We start from the raw sequence: 11,736 nt of genomic DNA, 5'->3' as shown, positions 1-11,736 counted from the left end.
CAATAATTTATCACAGACCATACAAATTATTCAAACGTCACAAGTAGCCCATTCCATTTGCTCTGGATACATCAAAGCTTAACCTATTTCACCCGGAAGTATACCGTATTTGTTTTATTGTTTTGAGTTCACGTTTTCAACTTTATTCATTAAACGTGGAGTACTTTTCTCTTATAACTACAAATGACCGTCTAGTGATTTTAATACACTAATAAAACCTTATTAATAATAATAAACCTGATACATAAAAATAAATACTCATAAATCATAAATTCTAGGCTATTTAAACCATTTTAACAGTAGCTAAGTTAACTTTTCAACACGATTTTTTTTTTTTTATTATTATATTTTTTCTCTCTTTTTTTTATAATCGAAGTATCATGATTTGAAACATTTAAGATGCACAAATAGGCCACTTGGTCAAATTACACGACGTGAAACACATGATCACCCGCGGCTCGCTGTTGATCTGACGTGTAGTAGAGTCGGTGTAGTGTTGACGTGTCTCTAAAGCGCTCTCCTCCCTTCAGCTCTCTCTCTCGCTTCTCTCTTTCTGTCTCACCCGGGCGGCGAAGCGCACCGGCAGCGCTGGACTATCCGTTTACAGCTCACTGGGACTTCAGATAGTGACCGTGATTTCAGGGGACCGTCACCATGGGGAGTGAGTGCAGTGTTTTGAAACGTTTCTCGCATGTTTAGTAGAGTTAATCAGTGCAATGCTGCTGTTATAACACACTAGAGTTCTGCTAGCATCATTAGCATGCTAGCCATTCAGCTTTCTTTGATTGAAACCTGAGTGGCTGATGTAAGATTTATTCACTTTATTTATACTAACTTAGTTATGTACTTTGTTGCAAGCGAAATGCATTTATATTCCTCTTTAGTTTCTTTGTTTGGGTCATCAGTTTTTCCGTATGTGAATGAACATTTGCATTGCTTTTCTGGTGGCTAATGAGTAAATGCAGCGGACAGCTAGCGTTAGCATGTTAGCTACTTTCTTAACACGTCTGCTTGCTTTTGCATTACTACGAAATCGTAAACGACTAACGTTACTTGTATCGTTGTAAATGTATCGTTAGATGTTTAAAAGCTAAAACTGGGAGATAAATGTATTTAGTATTTTGTTGGTTTTGCCAGACCAGAGGGAAAATGTCATATACTACAGAGGCTAGCAAAACAGCCAAGCTGGGTAATTGTATCTAATTCTGTGTTTAACTTGATAATTGTTTAGCCGTTCATAAATACCTATGATACAAAATCAAAGAAATTGATGCATTATTAGATCTGAGTCTTACATTGTATTAAGGTCGGAAATATGAGTTTTAGCCCATCAGTTTAATGATGACGACGCTTTAGAGTGACTACTTTTGTCCTAAGTAGCTCAACACAGGGTTTGGAAAGAAAGGGACTTTTCATCAGTTGTTCATTAAACTCAATCTCAGTTTTCTTCTTATACTGAGGTGTTAAGATAAAATGAAGGTATATGGTTTAGTAAATGTTTTGTTGCATTAAGTGAAATTTTGTGGTACCAAGTGTTGCATTTCTGCTTAACATAACATTTCTTCTCTTTATTTCCAGTTAAATTCTTGGAGGTTATAAAACCATTTTGTGCGGTTCTGCCGGAAATCCAGAAACCGGAAAGAAAGGTATAGCATTATACACCACATATATCATGTTTCTTTAGTTTTTACTAGTTTACACACAAACATGCATCTTAAACGCATACTTATATTTGTCTTACAGATTCAGTTCAGAGAAAAAGTACTATGGACTGCCATCACATTGTTCATCTTTCTCGTTTGCTGTCAGGTAAGCTTGATTTCTTAATGTATAATACCAGTCAAAAGTAAGCCTGCTCACCAAGCCTGCATTTATTTGATCCAAAATACAGCAAAAGCAGTAATATTGTCAAATTTTTACTATTTAAAATAACTACATTCTAATTGAATATATTTAAAATGTATTATTTATTCCTGTGATCAAAGCTCAATTTTCAGCATCATTACTCCAGTCTGCAGTGTCACATGATTCTTCAGAAATCATTCTAATATGCTACTTTGCTGTTTAAGAAACATTTGTGTTGTTGTTATTTTTTTTTTTTTTATTATCATCAGTATTTAAAATAATTGAGTACATATGTTTTTTTAGGATTATTTATGAATAGAAAGATCTAAAGATCAGCATTTATCTAAAATAAAAAGCTTTTGTAACATTATACACTATACATCCAAAAGATTGGAGTCAGTATTTTTTTTTTTTTTTTTTTGTATTTTCATTTGTTTAGTAAGGATGCTTTAAATTGATGCTAACAAATATAATAAAGATATTTATAATGTTTCAAAAAGATTTATATTGTAGATAAATTCTATTCTTCTGAACCTTCTATTAATCAAAGAAATCTGAAAAATATCTACTCAGCTGTTTTCTACATGATAATAATTTTATCTTTTTTAACAAATCAGAACATTAGATTGATTTCTGAAGGATCAGTGAATTTAGTTTTGAAATCACAGGAATAAATTATATTTAAAAATATATTAAAATAGAAAAGAGTTATTTTAAACAGTAAAAATATTTCAAAATGGTGTCCTTTGGATCAGAAGAGACTTCTTAAAAAACCTTTCATTAAAAAACTTTTGACTGGTAGTGTATAAAAATAGCATTTGCCCATGCTTCAGTGCCCCAGTTTTGCTCAATGTATAGAAATGAGGTTAAGAGCCCATGTAAAGTGTGTGTGTGTGTCTCTCTCTCAGATCCCTCTGTTTGGGATCATGTCTTCAGACTCTGCAGATCCATTCTACTGGATGAGAGTAATCTTGGCGTCCAACAGAGGTAAGTCTGTTTCTGTACATAAAAGATTATTGTATTGTAATCGTCGTTATTTTCATAGCTAGTTTATTCAAGCGAGTAATACATACTGTCATCCAAAAGTTTAATAATGGCTGTGTTTTTCAGGTACTCTGATGGAGTTGGGTATCTCTCCCATTGTGACCTCTGGTCTGATCATGCAGCTGCTGGCTGGAGCAAAAATCATTGAGGTTGGAGACACACCGAAAGACAGAGCGCTTTTCAATGGAGCCCAGAAATGTAAGTTTTTGTTGTTTTGAGTGTATTGCATGTAAAGGTTGTTACATAATAGTAAGTAGTGATTATAATAGCTGACGGCAATTTTTTTTTCATTTATTTTTCAGTGTTTGGTATGATCATCACCATTGGCCAGGCTATCGTGTACGTCATGACTGGAATGTATGGAGACCCTTCAGAGATGGGTGCTGGCATCTGTCTGCTGATCATCATTCAGGTAAGAGAGCGTGCACACACGTGTATTTTGTGATTAGAGACTTTGTAAACAAACAAAGGACGTAATTACATTTGTGTGCTCTTCCTGTAGTTGTTTGTGGCCGGTCTGATTGTGTTGCTGCTGGATGAGTTGCTGCAGAAGGGCTACGGATTGGGCTCTGGTATCTCTCTCTTCATTGCCACCAACATCTGTGAGACAATCGTATGGAAGGCGTTCAGCCCAACCACAGTCAACACAGGCAGAGGTATGCCTTCAGAACACAGAGTTGCCTTTTGTACCATACTTTGAAGTGATGTTGACTGAATTTTGTTTGTGTACAAACAGGTACTGAGTTTGAGGGAGCCATTATTGCTCTGTTCCACCTGTTGGCCACTCGTACTGATAAAGTGCGAGCACTGAGAGAAGCCTTCTACAGACAGAACCTGCCCAACCTCATGAACCTCATCGCTACAGTCTTCGTCTTTGCAGTGGTCATATACTTCCAGGTCAGTTATCCATATATAATGTTGACCTGAGTTGAGGCTAAGATTTATTTGTTGCATAAGTCAATAAAATACTGAAATAAAGAATTGATTTAAATGTTGTTTTCCACAGGGCTTCAGAGTTGACCTGCCCATCAAGTCTGCACGCTATCGTGGCCAGTACAACACATATCCCATCAAGCTGTTCTACACCTCCAACATTCCAATCATCCTGCAGTCTGCTCTGGTTTCAAACCTGTACGTCATCTCGCAGATGCTCTCCACTCGCTTTAGTGGAAATTTCCTGGTCAACCTCCTTGGGACTTGGTCTGTAAGTGTCACCTGTGCTTGTAGCATATCTTGTTTCATAGAATACAGTTCAGAAATCAAATAGAACTAGACGCCAAAGAGAAAACCCTCCTAATAGCATTTTTTTTTTTTTTTTGTTATTGTAGGATACCTCATCCGGTGGTCCGGCTCGTGCCTACCCTGTAGGCGGTCTGTGTTACTATCTGTCTCCTCCGGAGTCATTTGGTTCTGTACTCGACGACCCAGTCCATGCGGTGATCTACATTGTGTTCATGCTGGGATCCTGTGCCTTCTTTTCTAAGACCTGGATTGAAGTTTCTGGATCATCCGCCAAAGATGTGAGTTACTAGTTCTTGCTACTTTATCAGTGTTGTTTTTGGATATTTGATATGAAGTTGTAATAGTTGTATGTATGTTTTTAGGTGGCCAAGCAGCTGAAAGAACAGCAAATGGTGATGAGAGGACACAGAGAGACCTCCATGGTTCATGAACTCAACAGGTGAGCTACAAACACATTGGTTTTAAAAGGATTGCTCTACCTACAATATAAAAATTTCCTGATGATTTACTCACCCCCATGTCATCCAAGATGTTCATGCCATAGATTTCTTCAGTCGCAAAGAAATTCAGTTTTTTTGAGGGAAACATTCCAGGTTTTTTCTCCATATAGTGCACTTCAATGATGCTCAACAGATTGAAGGTTAAAAATGCAGTTTCAGTGTAGCTTTAAAGGGCTTTACATGATTCTAGTGAAGGGTCTTGTCTAGCGAAATGATTGGTTATTTTCTTTAAAAAATTACAATGTATATCCTACTCAACCTCAAAGTTAGGGTGTCTAAAAACTCCCAATTTCTCTTCCATCTTTAAAATCGCCCTATATCGTTGCAAAAGTACCGACCCAGTATTTACAAAGTAAACATACAAAGAAGGTCAAATGCTCTTTACAAAAAAGCGTAAAATAGCGATTTAGGACAATTTTGAAGTTGGAGGAGAAAATTAGTTTTTTGACACACACCAACTGGAGTGCACAGAGTGTGCATCGCAGAGCTAGGCAAGATGAGCATTTGTGATTAAAGATTTTAAAGAAAACGACTCTTATTTCTCAGCTGGGATTATTTAGAGCCCTTTGAAGCTGCACTGAAACTGCATTTTTAACCTTCAATCCGTTGAGCCCCATTGAAATCCACCATATCGAGAAAAATCCCAGAATGTTTTCCTCAAAAAAAAAAAATTCTTTGCAACTAAAGAAAGAAAGAAATTAATATCTTGGATGACATGGAGGTGACATTTTTATTCTGGAAGTAGAGATAAAATAGTTAAATACTTGCTTGTCAGGACCGTCAATAACCTCACACTTTCTCTTTCTGTTGTTCAGGTACATCCCCACAGCGGCTGCATTTGGTGGACTTTGTATTGGAGGCCTTTCAGTAATGGCTGATTTCCTGGGTGCCATCGGCTCTGGAACAGGAATCTTATTGGCTGTTACTATCATCTATCAGTACTTTGAAATATTTGTTAAGGAACAGAGTGAAGTCGGCAGCATGGGAGCGCTACTCTTCTAAACAAGGACACTCACAAGTCACACACACATACTTGCTGACACCTTATAAACACTTTTATTATTTTTATGATTGTTATTTTATTTTTAATTTCGGTGCGAGTAGAGCATGTAAAATGGTCTGTCACGAGTGCTGTCTTGGGGGAGTGTGTTCTTAGTCATTAGTTCTGGCTGAGTACGTTCTCCTATTTGTCAGAAGTGGCAAAACGTTTCTAAAATTCAGTGATTAAGCTGAACTTCAGTGATGGGACAGTAAAGATGGACTCTGTGAGCTCTGACTAGGAATATTCAGGAGTTCTCCCTCCCCAGTCTGTCCTTCCTCCATTTGTCACTGAATCCATTCACCCTGTTTATTTCTTGTCTGATCTAAGTTATGCCAGGTTAAAAGGATTTTCTAGAAAGTATTGCTAATGTTGAGTGATTGAATTACTTGACACTGCCAAGTTTGTCTCCACTGACAAGCTGTTTCTGCTACGTCTCAGTTTGTCATATCAGTCTTTTGTCTTGTATTTTCCAATAATGGCTGTTTGTGATTTTTTAGTTAATGGCAAAAGATCTGAAAACCAAACAGAGTCGTTCCAGAATAGCTTGTCAGTTCTAAACAAGGCAACATTACAACAGGGCAAATGCAACACACAGTGTAGCACTGACGGCGTGTTTTTTTTTTTTTTGTGCGTGTGTACTCATTTACGCTGGAATCCTTTTGTACAGAATACATCTTACACAGTATGCTTCAAGGATTTTCTGTTTTTGAAAGTACTTGGTTTGTAGTGAGAGCTTAGCGGCAGACAGAACTGGTTACACCTGAAGTCTGTTTACTTTCAAAATTATGCCCTTTTTACTGTATCATTGGGTGTCTGTATATATGACATTTAATGCAGTGCGCAACCATGTAAAATAAATCTTTACTTTTTTTTTTTTTTCTTTCTTTTTTTTTTGAACTATGTAAAAAGATGTTCCGAACAAATATATTCAGCAAAGACTGATCATTCTCAATAAAACTCATTTTTTGGGAGATAATATTGTTTCATTTGTGAGCATCACTGAATCTTTAATAATGCATACTATAAAACAAAATCTTTGAATGTGAACATAAACATGGTTCAGTTTCTCTACTTTCACATATGAAATGAAAAAAAAAAATGAGTTATGCAGGTTTCTGTAAAAGATCTACAGTACTTCACAAGCCCTCTGAATTGAGTTAGCTATGTTTAACTACAAATGAAATGCTTTATTTCAGAATACTCATGTATAATATTGTCTCTGACGTTTCTCTTCTGTGAAATTAGGTCTGGAACTGATTGGATGTTCATAATTTAAGTGTTCATGACTTAAATATTGTTTTAACTTTAACTCGAAACAATGCTGTTCTAATCATTTCCTAAGCTTGTTAAAGTAGTTCACTTTCAGAACAAAAATGTACAGATAATGTTCTCACCCCCTTGTCATCCAATATGTTTATGTCTTTCTTTCTTCAGTTGTAAAATTATGTTTTTTGAGCAAAACATTTCAGGATTTCTCTCCATATAATGGACTTCTATGGTGCCCCTGAGTTTGAACTTCCAAAATGCAGTTTAAATGCAGCTTCAAAGGGCTCTAAATGATCGAATGAAGAAGGGTCTTATCTAGCGAAACGAACGGTTATTTTCTAAAAACATTTACAATTTATATACTTTTTAATCTCTACACAAAGCTAGACAAGACAAGCATTTAAGGATAAAAAGTATATAAACAAATAAAAAAAAAAAAATAACAGATCGTTTTGATAGATAAGACCCTTTTTTCCTTGGCTGTGGCCGTTTAGAGCCATTTGAAGCTGCATTTTGGAAGTTCAAACTCGGGGGTACCATAGAAGCCCATTATATGGAGAGAAAACCTGAAATGTTTTGCTCAAAAAACATAATTTGCTTACAACTGAAGAAAGAAAGACATGAACATCTTGGATGACAAAGAGGGGAGTACATTATCTGTAATTTTTTGTTCTGTTCTGAAAGTGAACTACTCCCATAAGTGTGATAGGAATTGTGCTAAAATGTTTTTTCAAAAGCGTACACGAATGGTTTATTATTTTCTTACAGGCAATCTGAGTGGCAAAAACTTGTGGTCCTCGTCTACCGTGTATGACGTCATGATATTTGATTTGATAACGTGGGTTTGGTTGAAAGCTGCATGACCAAGTGGGCAATGAATGACAGTAGGACGGATAGATAGCGTTTGATCTTTGCTGGTGAACTGGGGACCTGGGCAACTTCAAAATATTAAAAACAAAGCGCTGGCAAAATCTGCGCACGCACTGCATTATATCTGCTGCCCAATTTCCCTTACAGTTTCTGTGCAGAAAGAAATGACTGCGATCAACAGGGAAGGTAATTCAGAAATTATTCCATAAATGGATTTTAGTTTTGTTTTTGTTTTTTTTAATATTGATTTATGTTGTCATTAACTTGTTGTCTGTTTACTCTTAAAGTCTCGGTAAAATCTGAAACTTTCTCTAGCCATAAAAGACCAGAATGATATAGCGATGACCTTGTCGTTATTCGGTGAATACTTTGGCATGTGCCTTTATTTTGTCTTTACTTCACTGGTGCCACACACAAACAAACTGACTCTAAAAATATTTTAAGTTTTAAATCTTCTATACAAGCTGATGATATGTAATAATAACCTAGATTATTCCAAATCATTAAGGACATTTAGAAATTATTAGAGAAACAAGGTTCACAATAACTCAAACAGTTACAAACTGATAAACGGAGAATTTTCGATTCTAGGAATAAAGCATTATTGACCACACAAATTATATATATATATAGACAGAAATCACATAAAACATATACAATGTAACGTGATGGGTAAATGAAATGTGTACATCTGAATTCTGGCATTAGAAGTAGTTTATCACAGCTATTTTATTAAAAAAAAAAACATTGTTTTTTACATTGCTAACACCAGTGATTTGAAATAAAGAGGTATATTTCATTTTTTAAATATTATTAGTTATTAGCTTACTTGACAACTATTAAATAATCATCATTACCACTTTACAGGGAAGGACCAAGTTATATTTGTTACCAAGGAAGAGCATGAAATTCCTAGCACTGTGAAACTGGTCGAGGAGGATGCCAATGAGGACCATGAAGAAAAAGGTGAGAGATGAAACACAAAAGATGATAGTTAATCTGCATTATATTTTAGATACACTACCAGTCAAAAGGTTTCGAAGAGTAAGATTTGTAATGTTTTTTTAATTAAATAAGTCTCTTCTGCTCACCAAGCCTGCATTTATTTGATCCAAAGTACAGCAAAAACAGTAACATTTTGAAATGCTTTTACTGTTTAAAATAACTGTTTTCTATTTGAATATATTTTAAAATGTAATTTATTCCTGTGATTTCAATTCAAAGTTCAAATTTTAGCATCATTGCTCAAGGCACATGACCATTCAGAAATCATTCTAATATTCTGATTTGCTGCTCAGAAAACAGTATTATTATACATATTATTATTATTATTATTATTATTATTATTATTATTATTATGTTGAAGTAGATTTTTTTCAGATTTCTTTGATGAATAGAACATTCAGAAGAACAGCATTTATCGAAAATAGTCTTTTGTAACATTATACATGTCTTTATCATAAGCATCTTTGCTAAATAAAAGTATCAATTTCTATAATCCCCCCCCTCCCCCCCCCCAAAAAAAAAAATTATACTGACTACAAACTTTTGAATGGTATAGTGTATAATGTTACAAAAGCTTTTTATGTCAGATAAATGCTGATCTTTGGATCTTTCTATTCATCAAAAAATCCTGAAAAAATGTACTCAATTGTTTTAAATATTGATAATAAATAAATAATGAGCAGCAAATCAGCATATTAGAATGATTTTTGAAGGTTCGTGTGACACTGAAGACTGGAATAATGATGCTGAAAATTTAAAATTTATTCAAATTGAAAACGGTTATTTTAAATAGTAAAAACATTTCACTGTACTGTACTGTTTTTGCTGTATACAGACTTGGTGAGCAGAACAGACTTCTTACTTGCAGACAAATCTTACTGTTTAAAAATTTTTGACTGGTATTGTAGCTAGAAAAGGATACTTTCTTTCTGAGATTATACTGTGTAACATATTTTATATCCACCTCACTTCCTTATTTGTGTTCAGGTCTCATCTTGTCGAGTGGTGAGATAAACTGGGACTGTCCGTGTTTAGGGGGGATGGCGAGTGGAGTGTGTGGCGAGCAGTTTAAGACTGCATTTACCTGCTTCCACTATAGTCAAGAAGAGATGAAGGGTTCAGACTGCCTGGACCAGTTCAGAAGCATGCAGGAGTGTTTTCGGGAACATCCTGAATTATTCCCTCAGGAAGATGATCTTCAAAGTGCAAATCCCGGAGCAGATGCCGAACAAAACGACTCTCCTTCTATCTCTGACTTTAGCACAAGCAAAGAGTCTGACCCTCTGCCCACTGAGACAAATGATATGCCTTCACAGCTGCCCGTAGCTAGTTAAAATTGAAGAACAACCATCTCTTATTCCACATTTTTTCTTTACTATTATCTATTTAAGAAGATGTATTTTCCAAAACTTGTTATGATCAGGTTAAACATGATATCTTGAAAAATACAACATGTTTTGAAATGAAATGACATTTTGTTGAGCTCTGTCTCTTATAGTGTGTTCTGGAAAATATCAAGTTCATATTTATACATTTTGTGTTCTTTTTTTATCCACCTTATTCTTCAACGCAGAAGAAGAACAGTAAAACAGTTTGGACTACAAACCAGTGTGTTCATAAATAAGATAATACATTAAAATAATATGGTAAGACAGACTAATTTTCAATATCAAGCAGCAAAAGGAGCTGTTTTGTACAGATAGAAATAGCTGGATGCGGATAAAACTGAAAGCCAGACCCATAAAATTTACAAATGGCCGTGCCCGCTCTTACGGGAAAAATAAGGTTGATACTGCTTTTTTACTTTTTGTTCTATTTTGTTCCTACAATCAACTTAATCCAAGTGTAAATTTTGAAAGTGTATGATGTTAAGTCTACTGAGACAAATGTGTGTCAAACATGGTACCTGAGGGTGTTTAGGTGTTATGAAACCAGGATCATGCCATTTTGGCTATATGGGGAGGGTGAGATTTATTTCCCTATCCACCTTTTTCTTTAACACGGATGTAAGCCTATGAGTGAGACTTCATTAACCGATTCATTAGCCGCTATCCACTATTTTTCTTACCATAAGAGTGGGCAAAGCCATTTGTAAAGTTTATGGGCCTGGCTTTTGGTCTCATCAGCGTCCAGATATTTTTAGCTGTGCAAATTAGTGTGTCTTGCCATATTATTTTAATATAGTAATTATGAGCACACTGGTTTGTAGTGCAAACAGTTTTACCATTTACTGCACGTTGTTATTCTTTTCTTTATTTCCCTTCTTTATGAAGCGGAAGTCTCACCCATATGCTTAGTTGTGCATTAAAGAAAAAGGTGGATACAGTTAGAGCAAACATGCACATGAATTTCACTGAATACTCCTTGCATCTGTTGATTTCATCTTATCTGTGGATTATTTGTATTTTTTTAGTGCAAATCTCTGGTTTCATCAGCTCTGAGAAGTAATAAACAACATGATATGTGGCTGGCTAATGTTAATCTTTTAATCAAAACATAAAAAATGATTTACCCCATTTGCATCTCCAAGGTGGCCGTTACACATTTTCCTTGTGTTTTAACTTAAGTATTTATGATTGTCTAATGTCTGACTACTTGACTCTTTAATGTATTTTGCCCCTACTGCCCCACAAACATGTTTCGACTATCAGTTGACTATAGAAAAGACTTCTGATTCTATGTAAATCCCTAGTCGGGAATTGTATTTTGATTAATTAATTGAGTTACATAATGATGAATTATATTTTGTTTGGTCATTTAGTATATTTTATATAATTGTGTGTTGTTTTAGTCAAACAGTATCAAAGTAATTTAAGGAAGGTTAATGAATCACCTTTCACAGAGTCTGAAAGTTTGAGATTACATAAAAATTTGAAATTTAAAATCTTTGATTCAAAACATACCATCTAACATCCGTATTCC

At 35.0% G+C, this 11,736-nt stretch overlaps 2 protein-coding genes across 2 annotated transcripts; both read left to right on the top strand.

The window, feature by feature from the left end:
* Window positions 1-526: 526 nt before the first annotated feature.
* sec61a1a (SEC61 translocon subunit alpha 1a) lies at window positions 527-6,651 on the top strand. The gene is made up of 12 exons (XM_073851244.1): window positions 527-661; window positions 1,579-1,646; window positions 1,744-1,809; window positions 2,754-2,832; window positions 2,956-3,087; window positions 3,192-3,301; window positions 3,392-3,545; window positions 3,626-3,786; window positions 3,896-4,093; window positions 4,218-4,409; window positions 4,494-4,570; window positions 5,447-6,651. The coding sequence occupies exons 1-12, from the start codon at window positions 655-657 to the stop codon at window positions 5,631-5,633; spliced, it is 1,431 nt and encodes a 476-aa protein (XP_073707345.1). The 5' UTR covers window positions 527-654; the 3' UTR covers window positions 5,634-6,651.
* Window positions 6,652-7,787: 1,136 nt separating this feature from the next.
* On the top strand, window positions 7,788-11,280 carry chchd4b (coiled-coil-helix-coiled-coil-helix domain containing 4b). The gene is made up of 3 exons (XM_073852187.1): window positions 7,788-7,995; window positions 8,677-8,775; window positions 9,802-11,280. The coding sequence occupies exons 1-3, from the start codon at window positions 7,974-7,976 to the stop codon at window positions 10,146-10,148; spliced, it is 468 nt and encodes a 155-aa protein (XP_073708288.1). The 5' UTR covers window positions 7,788-7,973; the 3' UTR covers window positions 10,149-11,280.
* Window positions 11,281-11,736: the final 456 nt, after the last annotated feature.

Source organism: Garra rufa, chromosome 12 (genome assembly GCF_049309525.1).
Source record: "Garra rufa chromosome 12, GarRuf1.0, whole genome shotgun sequence".
Taxonomy (NCBI): Eukaryota; Metazoa; Chordata; class Actinopteri; order Cypriniformes; family Cyprinidae; genus Garra; species Garra rufa.
The sequence above is the reverse complement of the archived record's forward strand: the minus strand, read 5'-3'. Positions and strand labels throughout refer to the sequence as shown.